This window comes from Callospermophilus lateralis, chromosome 18 (genome assembly GCF_048772815.1).
Source record: "Callospermophilus lateralis isolate mCalLat2 chromosome 18, mCalLat2.hap1, whole genome shotgun sequence".
NCBI lineage: Eukaryota > Metazoa > Chordata > Mammalia > Rodentia > Sciuridae > Callospermophilus > Callospermophilus lateralis.
In genome coordinates this window covers 19690883-19713832 of record NC_135322.1, presented here as the reverse complement: position 1 = coordinate 19713832, position 22950 = coordinate 19690883, and the positions used below count along the sequence as shown (strand labels likewise).

Below are 22950 nucleotides of genomic sequence, written 5' to 3'. Positions count from 1 at the left end.
ACAAGATCAATAATTTGTTAGGACAGAACTCAGGGAAACACCTTACTTACAGGTGCCATTAAAAAATCTCCTCAAGGACACAGTTGAACAGCCAGATGAAGAGATGGACAGGGCAAGGTCTGGGAGGGGAGGACTCTCATCTGCACCTCTATGTTCAACAATCCAGAAACTTATCAAATCACTTGTTCAAGAGTTTTTATAGATCTTATTCTGTAGCTGTCCTTCTTTCCTGGAGGTTGGTATGTGGAGTTGAAATTACCAAACCTCTAATGCTCTAAACATTTGATCATTATCGTGACTGGCCCCACCCTGTTACCTTATCATTTCAATAATAAATTTGGGAGTTAGCAAAGGGTCACATTTGACATAAATCTATTCCTATCATTCAGGAAATTTTAAGGATTTTAGAAACTCTGACAGGAGCTAGAGACAAAGACAAATATATTCATATTATGCCACATACACAATGAAAATGTCTAGAGGAAGTTGGAATCTACTTTTTTTTTCAGTACTGGGGATTGAACCCAGGGCCTCATACATACCAAATAAGTGCTGTTGAACAACATCCCCAGATTTTTTATATATATATATATATATTTTTTTTAGTTGTAGTTGGACACAATACCTTTATTTTATTTATTTTTATGTGGTGCTGAGGATTGAACTCAGGGCCCTGCACATGCTAGGTGAGCACTCTACTGCTGAGCCACAACCCCAGCCCCCCTAGCTCTTTTTATTTTATTTCAGACAAAGTCTGGCTAAGTTGCCCAGGCTGGTCTTAAACTTGAAATCTTTCTGCCTTAGCCTCCCAAGTATCTGGGATTACAGACATGTGCCACCACACCAATCAATATATATATATACATTTATATATATACATATATATAATGTATATATATATATATATGTATGTATGTATTTATTTTATTCATTTTTTTTTTTTTTTTTAGTTTTCGGTGGACACAACATCTTTATTTTATGTGGTGCTGAAGATCGAACCCAGAGCCTCGCGCATGCCAGGCCAGCACGCTACTGATTGAGCCACATCCCCAGCCCCAATCTATATATTTTTAAAGTCAAATTTATTGAGGTATAATTTAAATACAGTAAAATTTACTGCTTTCAGATGTGCAGTTTTTGAGTTTTGACAAATGTATACAGTAGGTCCCCTTATCAGTGGGGGATATGTTCCAAGACCCCTAATGGATACCTGAAAGAGCCAAATCCTATCTATACTAGACTTTCTCCTACACTTACATACCTAAGATAAAGTTTAATTTACTGGCCTTGCCTTTCTTCTTGTGATGGTGTGAGATAATACAATGTCCGTGTGAGATCAAGCGAGGTAAATGATGTAGCTTGAACACAAACACAACACTGTGACAGACAACCTGATGATAGGGAAGGGTACTAAGTGAATAATGGGTTGGAAGCCATAAAGTATGGATCTGCTGGACAAAAGGATGACTCATGTCCTGGGTAGGATGAATTGGACCATGAAAGATGTCATTGCTCTACTCATAATAGCACACAATTTAAAACTTTCAAATTATTTCTGGAATATTCCACTTAATACTTTGAACTATTGTTGATCTTGGGTAAGTGAAACCATGGAAAGCAAAATCAAGATTAAGGGTTGTAATAGTTTTCTAACATTACAACAAATGCCAAAGATAATTAATTCTTAAAGAGAAATGGTTTATTTTCACTCATAGTTTTGGAAGTTCTTGTCCAAGACCAAGTGGGCTCATTGCTTTGGGACCCTGATGGGGGTGCTGAATGGTAACATCAGGGAACCTGTGGCGGAGCACATTGCTCACTTCATGGCCAGAAAGCAAAAGAAAAAGAGGAGGGGGCTGGGATCCCACAATCCCCTTCTTGGGCAAGTCTCTAATGACCAAAGGACCTCCCAGTTAGACCTCACCTTTTAAAGATTTCAGAACCTCCAAATAGCAATCCCTGCGGCACCAAATCTTGAAGACATGGGCCTTTGGGGGACATTCAGGGTTCAAATGATAGTAGGGGGACACCTAAACAATCATGTAAGCACTGCCACAATCAAGGTATAGAATATTTCTATCATCCTTAAAAAATTCCCCATCCCTAAAAAGATTCTATTCTCCCATTCCAGACTCTGGCAAACACAGAGTTGATTTCTGTACCCATTATTTTGCCACTTCCAGAATGATGTCATTATGGAAAGACAATTCTGGTTACAGATCCAATTGGCTTTTTAAAAATTATTTTTTGCCAGAGCAATTAGATGAAAGAAATTAAAGGCATAAAAATAGGAAAAGAAGAACTCAAATTATCACTATTTTCAGATGACATGATTCTATACCTAGCAGACCCAAAATGGTCTACAAAGAAACTATTAGAGCTCATAAATGGATTCAGCAAAGTGGCAGGATATAAAATCAACACGCATAAATCAAAGGCATTCCTGTATATCAGCGACAAATCCTCTGAAATGGAAATGAGGACAACCACTCCATTCACAATATCCTCAAAAAAAAAAAAATACTTGGGAATCAACCTAACAAAAGAGGTGAAAGACTTATACAATGAAAACTACAGAACCCTAAAGAGAGAAATAGAAGAAGATCTTAGAAGATGGAAAAATATACCCTGTTCATGGATAGGTAGAACTAACATCATCAAAATGGCGACATTACCAAAAGTTCTCTATAGGTTTAATGCAATGCCAATCAAAATCCCAAAGGCATTTCTTGTAGAAATAGAGAAAGCAATCATGAAATTCATATGGAAAAATAAAAGACCCAGAATAGCAAAAACAATGCTAAGCAGGAAGTGTGAATCAGGCGGTATAGCGATACCAGACTTCAAACTATACTACAGAGCAATAGTAACAAAAACAGCATGGTACTGGTACCAAAACAGGCAGGTGGACCAATGGTACAGAATAGAGGACACAGAAACCAATCCACAAAATTACAACTATCTTATATTTGATAAAGGGGCTAAAAGCATGCAATGGAGGAAGGATAGCATCTTCAACAAATGGTGCTGGGAAAACTGGAAATCCATATGCAACAAAATGAAACTGAATCCCTTTCTCTCGCCATGCACAAAAGTTAACTCAAAGTGGATCAAGGAACTTGATATCAAATCAGAGACACGGCATCTGATAGAAGAAAAAGTTGGCTACAATCTACATACTGTGGGGTCGGGCTCCAAATTCCTCAATAGGACACCCATAGCACAAGAGTTAATAACTAGAATCAACAAATGGGACTTACTCAAACTAAAAAGTTTTTTCTCAGCAAAAGAAACAATAAGAGAGGTAAATAGGGAGCCTACATCCTGGGAACAAATCTTTACTCCTCACACTTCAGACAGAGCCCTAATATCCAGAATATACAAAGAACTCAAAAAATTAGACAATAAGATAACAAATAACCCAATCAACAAATGGGACAAGGACCTGAACAGACATTTCTCAGAGGAGGACATACAATCAATCAACAAGTACATGAAAAAATGCTCACCATCTCTAGCAGTCAGAGAAATGCAAATCAAAACCACCCTAAGATACCATCTCACTCCAGTAAGATTGGCAGCCATTAGGAAGTCAAACAACAACAAGTGCTGGCGAGGATGTGGGGAAAGGGTTCACTTGTACATTGCTGGTGGGACTGCAAATTGGTGCGACCAATTTGGAAAGCAGTATGGAGATTTCTTGGAAAGCTGGGAATGGAACCACCATTTGACCCAGCTATTCCCCTTCTGGGTCTATTCCCTAAAGACCTAAAAAGAGCATACTACAGGGACACTGCTACATCCATGTTCATAGCAGCACAATTCACAATAGCAAGACTGTGGAACCTACCTAGATGCCCTTCAATAGACGAATGGATAAAAAAAATGTGGCATTTATACACAATGGAGTATTACTCTGCATTAAAAAATGACAAAATCATAGAATTTTCAGGGAAATGGATGGCATTAGAGCAGATTATGCTAAGTGAAGCTAGCCAATCCCTTAAAAACAAATGCCAAATGTCTTCTTTGATATAAGGAGAGTAACTAAGAATAGAGTAGGGACAAAGAGCATGAGAGAAGATTAACATTAAACAGGGATGAGAGGTGGGAGGGAAAGGGAGAGAGAAGGGAAATTGCATGGAAATGGAAGGAGACCCTCAGGGGTATACAAAATTACGTACAAGAGGAAGTGAGGGGAAAGGGGAAAAAAATATAAGGGGGAGAAATGAATTACAGTAGAGGGGGTAGAGAGAGAAGAGGGGAGGGGTGGGAGGGGGGATAGTAGAGGATAGGAAAGGCAGCAGAATACAACAGACACTAGTATGGCAATATGTAAATCAATGGATGTGTAACTGATGTGATTCTGCAATCTGTATACGGGGTAAAAATGGGAGTTCATATCCCACTTGAATCAAAGTGTGAAATATGATATATCAAGAACTATGTAATGTTTTGAACAACCAACAATAAAAATTAATAAAAAAAATAAAAATAAAAATAAATAAAAATTATTTTTCTTTATTTATTTTGGTACTAGGGATTGAACCAAGGGGCACTTTACCACTGAGCCACATCTCCAGCCCTTTTTATTTTTGAGACAGGTGCTTAGGGCCTTTAAGCCCTAAGTTGCTAGGGATGGCCTTGAACTTGTGATCCTCTTGCCTCAACCTCACCAGTAGCTGGGATTACAGCAAGCCCATTGTTCCTGGCCAGATCTAATTGGCTTTTATTTGTGATTTATGAATCAGGGCAGCCTCCCATTTTATAAAAGAGAGTGAGAGCTCCCACTAGGCAATAGCAGAACAGTGACTTTTAAAAAGTGGGACCAAGAAGGGCTGGGGATGTGGCTCAAGCGGTAGCGCACTCGCCTGGCATGCGTGTGCCCCAGGTTCGATCCTCAGCACCACATACAAACAAAGATGTTGTGTCCGCCGAAAACTAAAAAGTAAATATTAAAATTTTCTCTCTCTAAAAAAAAAAAAAAGTGGGAGCAAGAAAACAGAACAATAAGAAAAAAATTAATTGGTTACAATCAGTATGTCAAGTTAACTTTTTTAAAGTATTGAACTAGAGGGCACTTTCTTATTATATGGACTCAATAGGCTGGAAACTCCAGTTTATAGAAAAAAAACAATCTGTTTTGGACTATATTTTCTTCCTTTAAGTTTCTGTTTGATTATGTGGCATTTAGCAAGAGTGACTTCATTTTGGTTTAGTCTGGTTGGTTGGGGCCTAATATAACAGCTTAGTCTGAATGGCCTCCCATAATTTTGTTTAATATCCTGTAAATGGGATCCCTACATTTTGAGAAAACATTTTCTATTGCTATAAAAAATTACATAAAGCTGGGTACTTCAGAAAGAAAAGTAGTTTATGTAGCTCCCAATTTTGGAGGCTGAAAGTCCAAGATAGGCAGCCTTGTCAATTTGTCCTCCAGTGAGAGTCCCCTGGATGCATCACTTCATAGAAAATAGTATTATGGCTGGAGCACATGCAAGAGGGAGAGCTCACATGGTGAGACAGGTGCCAAAGAATGGGGAGGTATAAGGCTCACACTTTTAGAACTAAATACTCTCTAGGGGACTAATTGGGATTAATTTCTTTCAAGGGCAGTGTCCCCAGTGACTTAATCACTACCTACTGTGCCACATCTTTTTTTGGTACCAGACATTGAACCCAGTAGTGCTTAACCACTAAGCCACCTCCCCAGTCCTTTTTACTTTTTATTTTAAGACAGGGTCTCACTAAGTTGCTTAGGGCCTCACTGAGTTGCTGAGGCTGGCTTTGAACTTGTGATCCTCCTGCCTCAGCCTCTGGAGACACTAGGGATTACAGGTATGCACCACCACGCCTGGCTTGGACCCCACTGTTTAAAGATTCCACCACCTCCCAGCATCACCATACTGAGAATCAAGCTTCTAACGCATGAACCCTTGGGGGACACAGTTGAACCATGATCCAAACCATAGCAGAATTTTCTTAAAGCTCTTCTTTAATAATATTATGAGAAATTATTTTCATGTGCTGAGTCTTGGAGTACAGGATGTTACTGGTCATCTGTTGGTGAATTTTGTTTATCCCCAGTGACTTGGCTTGTTTGGGACAGGTTAAAAAAACTCACCTGTGTAACTAGTGAGCTTTCAAACTGAAGTCATCTCTCCATGGCTTGCCCCATAGATCACAGCCTCTTTCCATCCCCTTCTTTAAACTGACAAAACCTGATAAATAAGGAATAATGGGAATAAGTTTGGACTTGATGAACTTGAGATTGAAATACAGTAACATGTCCTGTTTAGAAAGTTTGTTTGTTTTTATGCAAGGTTATGCATGTTCCAATAAATCAAATAAGAACATTTCTTATTGTAATGACAGCTAGGGTGGGTCATTTAAAGAATGAGGAGTCACATGTTTTTAGCTATGAAGTGAGCAACTGTTGTCATAAACCCACTCTCTTGTGACCTAGTGACACACGGTAATTGGTAGTGCTCCTTAGGGATGGCTGTATGCATTTACTGTCAGGCCTGGAGCAGCTGGCAAGGTGCCATGTCACAGAAAAAACAGGGCAGGGCACCCTAAGCACATGTTGGTAGGTTTGGAGACAGATCCAACACTTGCTGGCCATATGGCCTTAAGTAAATAACTATGAATTGTCTTTTCACATCTCTTGCCCTTTTTAAAAATTTTGGTACTGGGGACTTAACCCATGGGTACTTTACCACTGAACTATATCCCCAGCCATTTTTATTATTTTTATTTTAAAGTTTTTATTATTATCATTTTTTAGTTGTTGATAGAACTTTATTTATTTATATGTGGTGCTGAGAATTGAACCCTGTGCTTCACACATGCTAGGCAAGCACTCTACACTGAGCTACAATCCCAGCCTGCCCTTTTTATTTTTGATACAGGTTTCACTAAGTTGCTTAGGGCCTCACTAAGTTTTTTACTTAATAATTTTGTTTTATTTATTTATTTTATTTTTATGTGGTGCTGAGGATGGAACCCAGGGCCTTGCCCATAAGAGGTGAGTGCACTACCACTGAGCCACAAGCCCAGCCCCTCACTAAGTTTTAAAGGCTGGCCTTGAACTTGAAATCCTCCTACCTCCACCTTCAAGTCTCTGGGTGTGTGGTTCTCTTGCCCATTTTTCTACATAGTCTTAGTTTTTTTTCTTATCTATAAAAAACAAAACCCAAAAAACTCTCTAATTCCAGGTCATCTGCTCATTTTTTCCAGGTTTATCCTATGTCATAAACTCTGCCCTAGTATTTTTTTGTCATAATAATTGTACAGGGAGCCAAGTTGATCAAATCTTTTTCTTTAATGTGTCTACAATTTGAGTCAAAGATTACGGAGGAATTTGCCTGTTCTCTTCTGATGTTTAGGTAGATTTGTTCCCAGAGTGCTAGGCCTGACTCTGGGGATCCAAAAAATCAGGTCTAGTTACTTACCCCCAAAAACAAACAGAAAAGGTAATGGTGAAAAGCACGAAAGGAATTTTAATCAGTGTAGCTGGAGAGACAAGGGGCCCACGTTCTTAGTCCTCTCTTTGAGGGACTGACAATAACTTCAAGGTGTTATTGAAAGGGGAATGAGGGCCAGGGTTGGGGGTTTGCACAGCTGGAGGTTTTTCACAGACACTAAACCAGGTAAGTTTGATCAGATATGGTATGTCCACTATTATCTCAGGATTAGTGACGGGGCCTTGTCTGAGATAAAAAGTTGCTGTTATCTGAAAGGGAGGGAGTAGCTTCAAGTCAAGATAGTTATTGATCAGACTTTGTTCCTGGTAACCCAGATGACTCAAAGCAGAGGAGACAGATGCAAAATGGAGGCAGAGATGCCAAGTATTCAATCCTACTTTTAGTCACGCATTGGACATTTTTCAGGCAAAAGTGAAGAGTCAAATTCCTTGCTACAGTTCCAATTTTTTTTTAACCCTATGGTGGTCAGCCCCCAAGTTGACTTCCATCTCCATGTATTTTTTTCTCCCTCTCACATTGACTAGAGCTGGCCAATGTAACAACAGAACACCGGGGAAATGACGTGCGATTTTTGAGGGTAAGTCATAAAAGGCATCATGCATGGTTTCTTCCTCTCTCGTGGATCACTCTCTCTGGGGAAAGTAAACTACCAAGTCCTGAAGACATTCAAGTAGCCCCTATGGAGAGACCCTTGCCAACATCCATGTGAACAAGTTATTGAGGAATTAAAACCACCAGCTCCAGTCAAACCCCAGCTGGTGTGTTTACCATGGGAGATACTGAATCACAACCACTAGCCAGGATGCTCTCAAATTCCAAATCTACAAAAATAGGGAGATAATAAATATTGTTTTCAGCCACCAAGTTTCGGAGTAATTTGTTAGCAGCAATAAGTAAGCAATATATCCAAAATTTGTTCTTAAGCAGAGCACTCTTGAATGTGCTCTTATCGATCTCTTTTGATGGTCAGGGACTGCTGCTTGCCTTTGTTCTGATTCTTGGGTACAGTTCAAATAACTTTTTGTGGTGTCTGGTTCCATACATAAACCCATATTGCATCTTCTGAGACTATGGCAGCATCTGGGTTTTGGAGACAGTTCTGTCTTTGTTAAGATTTCATTTCCGTCATTTTGCTCTATACTCCAGGGCTTGATCATCTCACTCAGGAGTGATCAGTCTCTGGGAAAATCAGCTGATATCAAAACAAACATTCACACCCACAAAACCATGGTGCTGGTTGTAGTGAATAGTGTGTCCTTTTCTGATACTTAATCTCCACCATAGATAGCCATCTATAAAATGGTGTTAACTTTTAAATTTATAGGGATTTGTAAGCATTATATAGTTGATACTTTCAAAAGTTCCGAGTGCCTCACAATAGTAAGGTCTTAGAAAATATTATTACTTGCTGAGAGCCATAGCTAAGTAAGAATGACGCATGGCAATTTCCTTGTCAGCCTACCCCATGTTGCTTAGAGGGAGGGCTCTCCATTGTGGAAATGGGCTTGCCTTGGACCCAGGTCATTTGCAGTGACATTGCATGTATGTTTGAGTAAGGTGACCCTGCTCAAGGACCAGGGCGGATCCGGGTTTAGGGCGGATCAGGGTTTAGGGCAGATCGGGGTTTAGGGTTTAAGGTGCACCCTACTGGGACCCTACTGTATCCTGCTGCCTCAAGCGCTCGCAGGCTCCTTGAGTTCCCGTTGAGTTCTCACAGGATTCAGAGAGTATGTTGGGATGCAGAGCTCAGTGGAAGTGTGGATTTTCCCAGAACGTGCGTGGAGAGTGCCAGTGACAGTTCGGGAATAAAGAATTGCTGTTTGAATCTACAAGGCTGTGAGTGGCTCGTGATTTTGTGCCCAGCCAGACTGCGGCAATTACTCTTAGGATTATTATTACTCAGAGAATTGAAGAATGTGACTTCAGTCTCCCAAGCTTAATTCCTTCCTTTGCTCTGCATATTTAACCAGTTATCACATTGTATCTAGTTTTTGTTATGCTTTGGATGTGGAAATTTCCCTGAAAGCTCATATGTTGAAGATTCGGTTCCCAATGCAGCAATGTCAGAAGGTGGGTCTTTGAGGAAATGATTGGATTATGAAGGTTCTGACCTCATCAGTGGGCTAATGCTGGATGAATTAATAATTGAATGAACTATGGGAGGTGTTGAAAAGTGTAGGCAGGTGGGGCATGGTTGGAGGAAGTAGATCACTGAGGACTCTATCTTGTCCCTGGCCCCTCCCACTACCCCATTCCTGAATGCCTGGAGCAAAGTTTTCTCTCCCATGCCCTTCCCTTCCACCATGATGTTTTGGCTTATCACAAGCTTAGAGCAATGGAGCCAGTCACCATGGACTGAAATCTCTGAAACTGAGTCAGAATAAGTCCCTCCTTCCTCCAGTTGTTCATGTTTTGGTCACAGCAATGAAAAGTTGACTCAAGGTGGAAAGAAGTTGGCAGATCCTCTCAGTATGGCATGTGTTCTCCTTTGGCCTCTACATGTGCTTTTTTCAGCATGTGACCTCCTTTTGTTTCTGGGGATATAGTCAATATTCAGGCATGTGCATTAGAAATGATCCTGACAAAAAACAGCCTAAATACTGCAGTGCCATCTCCTCAGGAAAAAAAAAAAAATCCCATATTACAATGAAAATTTGTAAATGAAGCTCCATGGTATAGTCTAACTCTCACAAAACCTAAACAATGTGTGATCAATTTTAATAGCAATTGTGGGAGATGTTGCTGTTGACTGACAAGGATTTGTGAAAAGAGAAGACTCAGATTTAAACCAGCTCTCTCCAAAAGATAGAGAAAAGAAGAGAAAATCAAATCAAATGACCTAAGTTGCCTAAGGAGATTCTCAGATGCCCTAACACTTAAAAGAATCCAGAAAGATAAAACCAATTGCCCTGGAAGACAAGTATTCAGGAAGGACCTTTCGCATTCAGGCTGCACAGAAATGTACAATTCGGCATCTGGTTCATCCGTTCACTTTTCATTAGCGTGGTTCTTCTGAGTTTGTAAAGCTCTCTTCCTTCCTCAAAGGTAACACTCACGGTTCCGCCTTAGTTTAAGGGAGAAAGTCCTATAGGTCTCAGATTTTGGTGGGACAGGTAGGTGTCATCAGGCCTGGGTTTCCATCCCATTTTTTCTACCACAGGTTATGTACACCCTTAAGCCTTCTTGCACTTGGTCCAAGCGTCCCGAACCGGGTTAATGCAGCCCTCCTTTCAGCTGTGAACGACTTCGCTCGTTGGCGGCTAACCGACCTGGTCCCGCGAGAGTGGCTGTCACTGCCCGAAGGCGTTCGAGGCGGTGCCGAGTCGCGCTGGGTTACGCCCCTCCCACAGGCCGGCGCCGTGAGGGTAAAGGCTGCACAACCAAATTCACCGAGAATCCGGTATTCCTCCTAAAAACCGTAAGGCCGCCGGGGTTGATGCAAGGCTCCAAACTTGCCCAGGAGCTCCCGCCCGCGCCAGGACCCGAGTTGCAAACCCGCGCGCCGCCGCCCATCATGAGCGGCCCCTTGCGGCCGGGCTCTAGCGTCTGGCGGCGGGCGGCCACCGTAGTGCTGGCTGCCGGCTGGACGCGCCCGGGTGCCGCCGCCCGGTCACTGCCCCCGCCGCCCTCCGAAGGCTTCCGGCTGCTGCTGCTGCAGCGCTCCCCGAACCAAGGCTTCATGCCCGGTGCGCACGTCTTCCCGGGCGGCGTGCTGGACGCGGCAGATCGCTCTGCGGACTGGCTGCACCTCTTTACCGAGCACCAAGGGCAGCCGCGCTTCGGCCTGGGCCCAGCGCCGCCTCGGAGAGCCTCTTTCCCCGTGCTGCCAGACGCCGCCGACGGACACGCCGGGGCACTGCCGGATGACGTCGCCATGCGCATCTGCGCCATCCGCGAGACCTTCGAGGAGGCGGGGGTGCTGCTGCTGCGGCCCAGGGGCGCCCTGCAGGGCTCGGAGCCCCCAGGTCCCGCTCGGGAGCCCGGCCTTGCCCTGGCCCCGCCGCAGGGCCTGGATGCCTGGCGCGCGCGCGTCCGCCGCGACCCGCGCCACTTCCTGCGCCTGTGCGCGCACCTGGACTGCACTCCTGACATCTGGGCGCTGCACGACTGGAGCGCCTGGCTCACGCCGTTCGGGCGCGGTGGCAGTCGGCGCTTCGACACGGCATTCTTCCTGTGCTGCCTGCGCGAGCCGCCGCCGGTCTATCCCGACCTGTCTGAGGTGGTGGGCTGCCAGGTAGGGCATCCACAGGGATCAGGTGGTAAAGCAGCCCTGGGTTCAATCCGAATAAATGAAGTACCGATAAATGAACAAGCAAATAAGTACAGGAGGATGTGTGTAGGTTATATGCAAACACTGCACCATTTTATACAAAGGACTTGAGCATCTTCAGATTTTGGAATCTGAGGGTGAAGAGTCGTGGAATCAAGCCCCCACAGGTACCAAGGGACAACTGAACTTCTATTTCTCCCCTCCTTTCCTTTGTGCAGTTTTCATACTTTTATTTCTATTAACTGCACAGTTATTTTTGCTTTAGACAGTAAACAAGCCTTTTTTCTCTCTCTCCCAGTACTAGGGATTGAACCAGAAGCGTTGTGCAAGCACTCTACCACTTAACTATATTCTCAGACCTTTTTGAAAAATTTGAGACAAGTTCTTACTGAGTTTCCCAGGCTAGCCTTGAGCTTTCAATCTTCCTGTTGCAGTCTCCTAAGTTTCTGGGATTACAGGTGTGTGCCACCTTGACAGTTTTAGTCAATCTTTTAAAGACTGGAAATAAGGGGAAAAATGTCTTTTTGGGTTTACCTGCGTATTTACCATGTATACTGCTCTTCATTTCTTTATGTTGGTCAAAAGCTACACCTGGCCATCTATTTGTCCAAAGAACTTCCTATAAATCCCAGTCACTCAAGAGGCTGAGGCAGGAGGATTGTGAGTTCAAAGTCAGCCTTAGCTATTTAGCGAGACCCTAAGCAAATCAGCAAAACCCTGTCTTTATTAAAATATAAAAAAGGCTCTGGATGTGCTTCAGTGGTTAAGTGCCCCTTGGTTCAATACCTGGTACCAAACAGCAACAACAACAAAAATTTCCTATAAAGGATTTTCTATAATATTTCTTAATGTCCAGCTCTTCTAACAATCCTCTGAATTTTGGGGTCAGAAAAATACTTTATATTTTACCCTTACTTTTGATGCACATTTTGTAGGTGGACCCTTTTTTGATTTTGTTTTTCCCTTTCAGTACTTAGAGATGTTTCTTAATTATATTCTGGCTGACATACATTTTTTATGAGAAGTCTGCTGTTACTATTAATCATTCGCCCCCTACATTTAGTGTGTTTTTGGTGTGTGTGGCTACTTTGAATACTTTCTCTTGGTAATTGGTTTTCAGCAATTTTATTCTGATGTGCATTGCTTTCCCTCTCACTCCCTTTCTTTCTATCTTCCTCTTCTCCTTTTCTTCTCTTCTGTTTCCTTTCCGAATTGAGCATTGGACAGAGAGCCTTACCACTGCTAGGCAAGCTCTCTACCATTGAAGAACCTGCCCCCCTAGTCCCTATCTTTTCTTACTTGTTCATTTCTTCAAATGTTTCACATCTCGCCCTATTTTGTGACTTAAATTACACATTTGTGTGTGTGTGTGTGTGTGTAATGGGTAATTGCATGGGCTCTCTCTTGTCCAGCGAGGGGGGTCCAAGGAACAGGAGTCGCAAATCAAGACCTCCTGAGACAAGCAGGAAACAGATATGAGTTTATTGTGCAGTTACTATGTATATATACTCAGGCAGTAGCTAAGCAGTTTACAGGCAGGCAGCCACCAATGCAATTTCTGCTAGCTGTCTTTGCAGCGATCAAACGAGGAGTGGGCTGTGGAGCAAGTACAGGGACTCCAACACATGGCCTCATGCCAAGTGCTGTGCCTAAGGGGTAAGTGGCCTGCTATTCAGGCACCTAGCATGAGGGGAGTGGCCTGCCACTCAGGCGCCCTTATGCCATGTATGCAGTACTGCATGCACTTGTCCCCACAGGTAATAAGGAATGAAACCAGGAGCACTTAGCCACTGTTTCACATCCCCATCCCTTTTTTGTATTTTATTTAGGTCTCACTGAGTTACTTAGGGCCTTGCTAAATTGCTGAGGCTGGTTTTGATCTTGTGATCCTCCTGCCTCAGCCTCCCGAGCCCCTTGGATTACAGACGTGCACCACCATGCCTGGCTCAGTTACATATCTGAGGCTACTTGATAATATTTCATTGGTTATTGATGCCTCGTTTGCTTTTTTCAATCTTTTTTCCTCTGTATTTCATTTTAATACATTCTATTGCTATGTTTTCAAATTTACTCTTGTGAAGTATCTAATCTGCTGTAAATACAACCCAAGTGGATTTTTCATTTTAGATATCATTCACCTCTAGAAGCTTCATTTAATTATTTAAAAATATTTTCTATTTCTCTCATCATGTGGATATTTTAATTTACAGCTTTGAACCAGTGAAACATACTTATAATGCGGGGGGGGGGGGGGCGGTTAATGATCTTTTCTGGCTGGATGCAGTGTCTCAGACCAATAATGCTTAAGTGATTCAGATGCTGAGACAAGAGGTTTGCAAGTTCAAGACCAGCCTAAGCAACTTAGTGAGATCTTGTCTCAAAATAAAAAATAAAAAGGATCAGGGATATAGCTTAGTGGTAAAGCATCCCTGGATTTAATCTGTAGTACAGACAAAAAATAAACTTCTCTCCAACTCCATGATATTTGTAATTTCTTGGTCTTTTATATTGACTGATTTTCTTCTAGTTATGGATCACATTTCCTACTTTTGTCATGTCTTATAATTTTTTATTAGATGTTGGAAATTTTCGTTTTATGTTGTTAAGTGCTGGATTTTGCCATATTTCTTTAAATGGTGTTGGCAACATTTACTACAACTTCTCCCTCCTCCCCCCTCCTTCCCCTCCTCTTCCCTCCCTTTTAATGTTTTAGTTGTGGGTGACACTACCTTTATTTTGTTTTTATGTGGTGCTGAGGGTCAAACCCATTGCCTCATGCATGCCAGGCCACAGTCACAGCCCCACTGAGCCACAGTCACAGCCCCAGTCGTTCCTTCTTCTGATATCATCTTTTCCAATACCATATCGTTTCACCTTCTGCATGGCCAGATGTGTGTTTAGCAAAGATTCAAGGATGCTTTGTACAGATTTTCTATTCTGTATAGATCCTTCCTCTTAGATCCACTGTTGTCCAAATGCTAGCCTGTGTGAGCTTCCCAAATTCTGATTTCTGTCTTCTCAAGTCTTCATGAATCCTAGACTCTGATTAGGTTCTCTCTCCTTGTCCTATATTTTTTAGGCAGAAACTCCAGACAATGGTAGGGTTCACCTCATTCATTTTTCTTTTCTGAGAAATTATAGTACTGCTTTTTTCAGTGTCTGGAAATAGTTGTTTCATAGATTTTATCCTGTGCTCTACTATTTAATTGGCCAAAGGAGTATAATTCAAACTCTCATGTGTGGAAGAGGAGGTTCCAATAAACAGTTCTTTTGAGATGGACCTCACTATCTTGCCCAGGCTGGTCTTGAACTTGTGGAGTCAATGATTCTCCCACCTCAGTTTCCTCAGTGCAAGTGCTTTAAATGTACACCACCGTACCCGGCTAGTAATTCTTAAGTTAGCTTAGATGAGTGGTTCTTAAATGGGGGTGATTTGCCCAACCTCTCCAGGGGTACACTTGGCAATGTCTGGAGCCTTTTTTTTTTTTTTTTTGGTTGTCATAATTGGGGGGTTGTTACTGCCATCTAGTGGGTAGAGCCCAAGGATGCTGCTGGTATCCCTGTTTCAGTGCGTACACAGCAGCCCTCAACAAAGACTTTTGGCCTGGTGTCAGTTGTGTTGAGGTTCAAAAATCTAGTAGAAACAGTGGAATTTGGAGTCAGATACCCCAAGAGTTTGAAACCAAGATTTTCTAGATAGAGGAGCTACCTAAATGTTCTCATCTGTAAAATGGGACTTTGCAGCATTATCCTAAGGACTAGAAATATTTTATATAAAGCATTTTGAGCAGAGATTTACTGATAACAAGTAAGCAATAAATGATAATTTATCATAACCGATGGTCTAGAATAACCTGAAGAGGTTGGATTAAGTGGAAGATGACTATCACCTTGCCTGTTGTCGAACTCACAGGACAGAGAAATCAGAATGCCCTGGAAATAACTTAACGATTGGGTAACTTGGAGACCCAAAGCTTTGATTTTCAAATTGCAGCCTTGGCCAACTTCAGAATGATCCCTCTACCAGGGCTCTCTACCAGAGCCAAAGGGATGTAAAGATTTATCAGGCCTCTTGGGATAATTGAGCACATACAGGATCACAAACCTTTGATCCATAGTCACCTAAGGCAGAGGTCAGTTTTAACTCTGGGGTGGGGAGACCACTGGAAAAACTCAGTCCTGGTGTATGAGAACTGGCCACCAAAGGAGGAAGGTGCCTAAAGACCAAAGAAAAAGGCAGACAGATCCAGCATTGCACAAAGTTGGAATTTATTAGGAGCTTCCACATGTCTTGGGCTGCAGCAGGACAAGAGGACTCCCTGCATTCCAGCGCAGGAGGAAGGAGTTTATATGCTAAACTAAAAGAGGGTGGGCTGTGGCCCAAGTGGAATGGACTGGGCTTTCTCAAAAACTATTACTGTGTCATATGTCAGTTAAGAAACAGTCCACATGTTGCCAGGTGCAGTGATACATGCTTGTAATCTCAACTGCCTGGGCTGCTGAGGGAGGCGGATCACAGATTACCCAGGCCTGCCTGGGCAATTTATCAAGCCCTGATCTCAAAATAAAAAAACGGCTGGGATGTGGCTCAGTGGTAAAGCACTCCTGGATTTAATCCCTAGTACCATAGAAAGAGAAAAAAAAGAGGGGGGAGAGGGAAAAGGAGAGAGGAAGGGAGGGAGGGAGGGAGGGAGGGAGAGAGGGAGGGAGGGAGGGAGGGAGGGAGAGAGAGAAGGAAGGGAGGGAGAGAGGGATGGTGGGTGGGTTTGGGTATCAGTGGCTAGGGCCTTTGGAAGTTTTTCCATACTCCTGAGTCACTTTTTTTTTTATCTCAGGGTCTGTGAAGGAAAGCTGTGGCAAGAGAGCAGTTTACACCACTTGAATTTAATGGGCAGACCCTGTCTGGCTGAAACCCTACAGTTATTAGTCTCTGGACTGTAGACTGAGTCTGCTTCTTGACCTTCCTGAAAGCTCCTATTGTTCCTGATTCTTCACCACCATTGTAGTGTGTGCCATACATCATGATGTATTTTGGTGGCTAAAAGCCCTCTAGTGTCTCTTTTAGAGTTTTGTCCATCATTTCCTCAGGGCCAAGCCAAGGTACCCGTTTATGGGAGGAATGAAGGCATCAAATTCTCAATCCACTGTCAGAAGTTTACCCTTCAGTCTTCCTTTGGGAATGAACAGAACCACTATAACCCTCCCACATCTTCCTTTTATACTGAACAACTCCCAACTCAATTCTTAGTGATCCGTCCTGGTTCACTGACCTTGGCTGGGGTCAGTGCTCCAGTAATCAACCTCTTAAGAGGATCAGCACAGCTTTCTTCTCTGGATCTTTTTTTTTTTTTTTTAAATAGAGCAGGTCTTGCTATGTTGCTCAGGCTGGTCTTAAACCCCTCTAATCAAGCCATCCTCCTGCCTGAGTCTCTCAATTAGCTGGGACTACTGCAACACCCTCCCCCAATGTTTCCTTTGTCTCAGAGGGATCTAGAAAGGCACTTTAATGACATAATAAGATATAAAATTATAAGTAGATCCTATGCATTAACCTAGCAATCTATTTGATGGAAGCCTTACCTTTATCTTCCACAGTGGTCATCTCCATCAGAGGCAACTAAAAGTTTCATATCAAAAGAAATTTGGCTGGCGCCCCCACAGTTCTACGAAGTAAGACGACTTGAAAACTTTGCCTCTCTGTCTGACCTGCACAAATTTTGTTTGGATCGTGCCTTAGAAGAGGTTGAACGGTGGCTGCCAATTACATATTTAACTGCTGATGGGATGCTCCAGCTTTTACCTGGTAAGTTAGTGAAGCAGCAAAACATTTTGTCAGTATGCACAGTCACTGGGCTGTCTGGCAGTATTACCCAGCACAGAGATATAAATTACAGTTAAGTTGTTTAGCCTACAAGGTATTAATTAAATAGAGCCGAAGTCTGTAAAACATCAATGGTATTTATATAACCAGAAATTCTGAATGACATCACATACACATTTATATAGGTATATTTTGGGGGGTTTACTGGGGATTGAACTCAGGGGCACTCAACTCAGCTCTATTTTGTATTTTATTTAGAAACAGAATCTCACTGAGTTGCTTTGCACCTTGCTTTTGCTGAGGCTGGCTTTGAACTTGAGATCCTTGTGCTTTAGCCTCCTGAGCGACTGGGATTACAGGCATGGGCCACTGTGCCCAGCTTATAAGTACATTTTGTAGACATTGACAAGTTTCTTTCTCGTGTATTATCTCACTTTGTACAGTTTATTTTTTTTTAAATTTTTTTAGTTGTAGATGGACACAATACCTTTATTTTGTTTATTTTTATGTGGTGCTGAGTATTGAACCCAGTGCCTCACACATGCCAGACAAGTGCTCTACCACTGAGCCACAACCTGAACCATAATTTTGAATTATGAGAACTTGTAAGTTGCCAACTAGAGTTATGGTCTTTTAACCATACAGTATGCCGTGAGTATAAAATTGAGGTAGGATATTTGTTGATGGTCGATTGTAGTTTGGTGAACACAGTTTTGTGGCAGGGATTTTGTGACCTATCATACTTTATATCTGCCTGCTCAGCTCCTGAGAATAGTGATAAGATTTGTTACTCAACCTATAGTTTGGCAGTTTTGATGTAAATAACAACTTCTTTAAATTAACCTTATCAGAACAGCCCATATAGAAATATCAAAAGTATGACTGTCAAGATCAATGTCAATGTCAGTATTTAATACACTAAAGAGAGTCATGAACTAATATAAAATTTACAGTTCACAATGAAGAACATTTCAGTCAGAAATTTTTATGTGCTCAAAGAAAATTCTTGGGTGGAGGATAAGGGGAGGGTGAAAATATTAAAAATATGAGAAAAAATTAATATAAACTTGTAAAACTAGGGTTATTTAACAACTCAGTTCCAAATGCATGAAATAAAAAATTAATACCAATTTATATGTCATTAATATATTTGAATGATTTATAAAATAATACTTTATAGATTTAAGTTTTTATTATTTTTCAGGAGATGAGCTGTACCTAGAAGATTCAGACTATGTAGAAAAGTCTTTGTCTACTGAAAAAACAACTAAAGAAATCATGAAAGAAGGCAAGAAATTTCACCGAATAGTGATACACAATCGCCATTTTTATGAGGTCCATGTGACTGTTCAGTCAAAGTGTAAACATGTTTATCCTAAGAACTACATAATAAGTAAGAGCCATTTGTAGGGAGCTACTTCTTTCTAAACTAAACTATTTCAGTTGTGGGAATGATTAAGAGGGTTGACTAAACTTGTTTGAAAATTATATAACTTGGTGCCTGTGCAAGCTATCATGGAGTGTTTCTTCTTTTAAGTGTGTTGTGGAGCTCTCTTGCTTATTTTATTCTTTTAATCATTCAGTATGCAGTGAGTATAAAATTGATGTTACCAAAATGAGAAAAAAAAAAGTCACAAGGGGCCCTACTTCTGTATTGTTTTATTAGCCTAAAAGTTTAAATAAGATGTTCTGTTGCCATTGTTTTAATTGTCCCACATATTAGCATTTTTCCTAATGTGTTTTGGAAGTTGAACCATGAATTTCTTAAGACTCTCTGCTGAAATTAATTTAAGAGTGCCTGACTGGATGGCAAACACTAGACTGAGACACCCTTCAAGTGATAATGCCATTGTTTTCTTGCTATTGTCTTTAGCTTGATTACTAAGATCCAATTCTTTTTAAAACCAAGTGGCATTAGTATAATATATTATGTTTTCCAAATTGGAAATCTATTTTAGTTAATATTTTAAAGAAATATGAAGCCATACAAACCTATCAACTTTTATGTTATTAAGTGCTGGTTAATAAATACAAAGAGTTCAGAGAGGGGCTGGGGATGTGGCTCAGGTGGTAGCGCGCTCGCCTGGAATGCGTGCGGCCCGGGTTCGATCCTCAGCACCACATACAAACAAAGATGTTGTGCCCGCCGATAACTAAAAAATAAATATTAAAATTCTCTCTCTCTCTCTCTCTCTCTCTACCTCTCTCTCTCTCTTAAAAAAAAAAAAAAAAAAAGAGTTCAGAGAGAATGTTAAATTAGGTTTATTTTCAGTATGGTTAATATGGATAGTGTTTTCACCTCCTTTAAAGAGGTATAATTTTTTTTAAAGGTGGGAATTAATAGTTAAAAACACCAATTCTTTTTCATTATATTTGACTATATTATGCATAACACAATGGATTTCTTATTTCATGAAATTTCTTAGTTTTTCTAACAACCAAATAAAGGCAATGATAAAACTTATGTGTATTATTTAATCCTGATTAGAGGAATATATCTAGAGCAGTGGTTCTCTACCTGGGCACTTTCGCCCTTGGGTCAATTGGCTATTCTAGACATTTCTGTTTGTCACAACTGAGGAGGGGATACTACCACCATCTAGTGGAGAGAGACCAGGCATGCAGTTAAATAACCCGCCTGAGACAAAGAGTTGTCTGGCCAAGGCTGAGAAACACTGATTTAAAGTCAATTTTACTTGTTTCAGTAAATGGTCCCGATAGGTGAAGTATGAGAACCACAGACATAGTTGTCATTCCTTCTAGCTTCTGAGTCTACTATAACTCTCCTTAATGACTTTTAGCCTTGGGCTTAGTCTTTCATTCTCAGAGAATATTAGAATGTTACAGGGAAGGGACCAAAGGAACCTGTTTACGCCATGATTTTTTCAAGTGAGAAAACAGATACAGATTCATGCAACTATTTAGTGCCATAAGCACGGGAAGAACTTTACCCCTAACCCTGCTACACTTTTCACTGGAGTTACTATGACTGAGTGATTGATTTTAGATGTCATGAAAAAATTATGTGACTTTTTTTTTTCATCGAAAAGATAGTTTAACTCAATATTGTTAATCTGAATGAAACTTGTCCCCCAGGAATTCTTTCTGGGCAGGCATAGTGGCACATTCATGTAATCCCAGTGACTTGGGAAGCTGAGGCAGGAGAAATCACAAGTCAGTCTGGACAGATTGGTGAAATCCTGTCCCCAAATAAAGTATAAAGGGCTAGAGGTGTAGCTTAGTGGCAAAGCACTCACATAGCATGTGTGAGACCCTGGGTTCAATCTCTAGTACATTGCGGGGTGGGGAGACACAAAAATATTTCAGTTTTCTTCAACTGATCACATGACTTCCTATCTGCAGTTGACACACTGCCCCAGCAGCCCCAAATAAAGCTGTTGAAAAGTTATGTTGTTTTGGAGTCTAGCTTGTTTTTCATCATATGGACTCTTACTGGATGGCTACCAGGGCCTCAGGTACAGAAGCAGAAAGAAGAAGACTTATCCCTACTCCTCCTCTTTCATTCTATCACTACTCCATGCTAAACTGTCCAGGAAAACATAGCCAGAAAACTTGTCTTCTATGATATCACACATCTCTTGAAACTACACTTATAAGCTAAAGAATAAATGCCTAGTTGGCATACGTTTTCATTTCATGTTGTGAAAAAAGTTTGCAAAACAACATACTATAGCATGGGATCTAGTCAAAAGAAAAAAAAGCAGTCATATGCTACCAAGTGGGTATAAACCTGGATCTCCAGGGCTTAGGGATTGGAACTGTCACTGGGACTGACCAGAATCAAATCCTATTGCCCCCACTTTTTTTTTTTTTTTTTTCATACTGGGGATTTAAAACAAGGGGTGGGGGTGAGAGGGTGAGGTGGGGTTTTACCACTGAGTTACATTCCCAGCAATTGGGAGACAGGGTCTCCTTAAATTGCCGAGGTTGGACTTGAACTTGTGATCCTCTTGCCTCAGCCTCCCCTGTAGCTGAGATTACATCTTTAGGCCATTGCAGCCAGCTTCCCATCTCTTTTGATAAGCGTTAGTGCTTTCAGGTGAAGCTGTTTTTCTCCTGGCAGTCACACACCTATCCTTTCCGATCACCCTTCTGAGGTTTAAAGCATATATTTGTGGCACCTTGAAGTTTTAAAACTGGAAGCTTATGTGATCACTCTGTTCTTAAATACATGGCCACACAATTTCCACAATCCCTCTCTCAACTGGAGGCCATGTTGTTGGTTCTCTTAGCAAATGGGCACACTTTAGTGTAAACTTAAGAAATTTTGCTTTTTCATAATTTAAATAAAGAATTCAGCTGCAGCAGGGAACAGTGGCATACTTCTTCCAACCCAGCTACTCAGAAGGCTGTGGCATAAAGTTGAGGTCAAGGCCAGCCTGGGCAACTTAGCGTGAACCCATCTCAAGAATGTAGCTCAGTGGTAGAGCACTTCCCTAGCGCACGCACGCCAGGCCCTGAAAAAAAGGGGGAGAAGAGGTGGGCGGGGGAAAATAAAAGAAAAAAGGAAAAGAATTGAGCTGGAAAATCATCTAGACCAGCACCTTTCTTCAGCTGGGTTCCACTGAAAGGCCAGGTGGCTGCAAAGGCCGGGCGCACTCTTTCCGGAAGGTGCAGGGCAGGTGGGATTGTTGTCAGGGACGCCCCCGGACCCCGGGATCCTGGAGGACCAGGAGTCCTCCTCACCACCCAGTCTGCGAGGGAGAGTCGGGTATCTTTTGAGGACGGACCCCGGGGTGGTGAAGCGGAGGAGGCTGGTCTAGACAGGGCCGGAGGGCCTGGGCCTCCCTGAACGCAGCGACCTCCAAGTGGCTGGGCCCGCAGGCTCCTCGGGACAGGTAAGATGGAAGGCAGGCGAGGCCCTGGCTTTCGGAAGCCGCGCAGTCGGGGACGTACTCCGTCCGCCCGCCCCGCTGCTCCGCCGCGCTGCGCGCAGGCCGGCCGTTGGGCGCCTCACGTGGTCTCTGCGCACCTCGAGGCCTGCGTGGGGGCCGACGCAGGCCGTTGCGCACGTGGGCTGGTGTCGGCGGCGCCGCGGGTGTGCGGGAGGCCGGAGGCGAGGCGCGCAAGAAGCTTCCAGCGTGTCTTTCGCAACCGTGGCGGCGTTGGAGGCGTCGGAGTTGGAGGACCCAGCGCGTCGACTCTGGGACGTGGCGGCCAGTGGCCTGGAGGTCCGCGTGGGCGAGTGGTGGAGAGGAGGCTGGAACCTGGGTCCAGCGGCGGGCGCGCCCCGACGTAGGGCGGAGGCGCCAAACTCTGCGGGTAGGGCGGAGAGCACGGCAGAGCGCGGGCTGGACTGTGTCAGTCGTCTGGGAGGAGCGGGCCTGCAGGCCAGAGGAGGCGCCGGCAGG

At 42.5% G+C, this 22950-nt stretch overlaps 1 protein-coding gene across 1 annotated transcript; it reads left to right on the top strand.

The window, feature by feature from the left end:
* The first annotated feature begins 10840 nt into the window (after positions 1 to 10840).
* Nudt19 (nudix hydrolase 19) lies at positions 10841 to 19783 on the top strand. The gene is made up of 3 exons (XM_076838454.2): positions 10841 to 11721; positions 17353 to 17560; positions 18783 to 19783. Exons 1-3 carry the CDS (start codon positions 10924 to 10926, stop codon positions 18986 to 18988), a joined length of 1212 nt encoding a protein of 403 aa, XP_076694569.2. The 5' UTR covers positions 10841 to 10923; the 3' UTR covers positions 18989 to 19783.
* Positions 19784 to 22950: the final 3167 nt, after the last annotated feature.

Excerpts from the sequence above, each read along its gene's own strand:
- Nudt19 (XM_076838454.2), top strand. The coding sequence starts at position 10,924 with ATGCAAGGCTCCAAACTTGCCCAGGAGCTCCCGCCCGCGCCAGGACCC. Across the intron at positions 11,722-17,352 it reads CTGAGGTGGTGGGCTGCCAG|TGGTCATCTCCATCAGAGGC; the intron begins GTAGGGCATCCA and ends TATCTTCCACAG. Across the intron at positions 17,561-18,782 it reads GATGCTCCAGCTTTTACCTG|GAGATGAGCTGTACCTAGAA; the intron begins GTAAGTTAGTGA and ends ATTATTTTTCAG.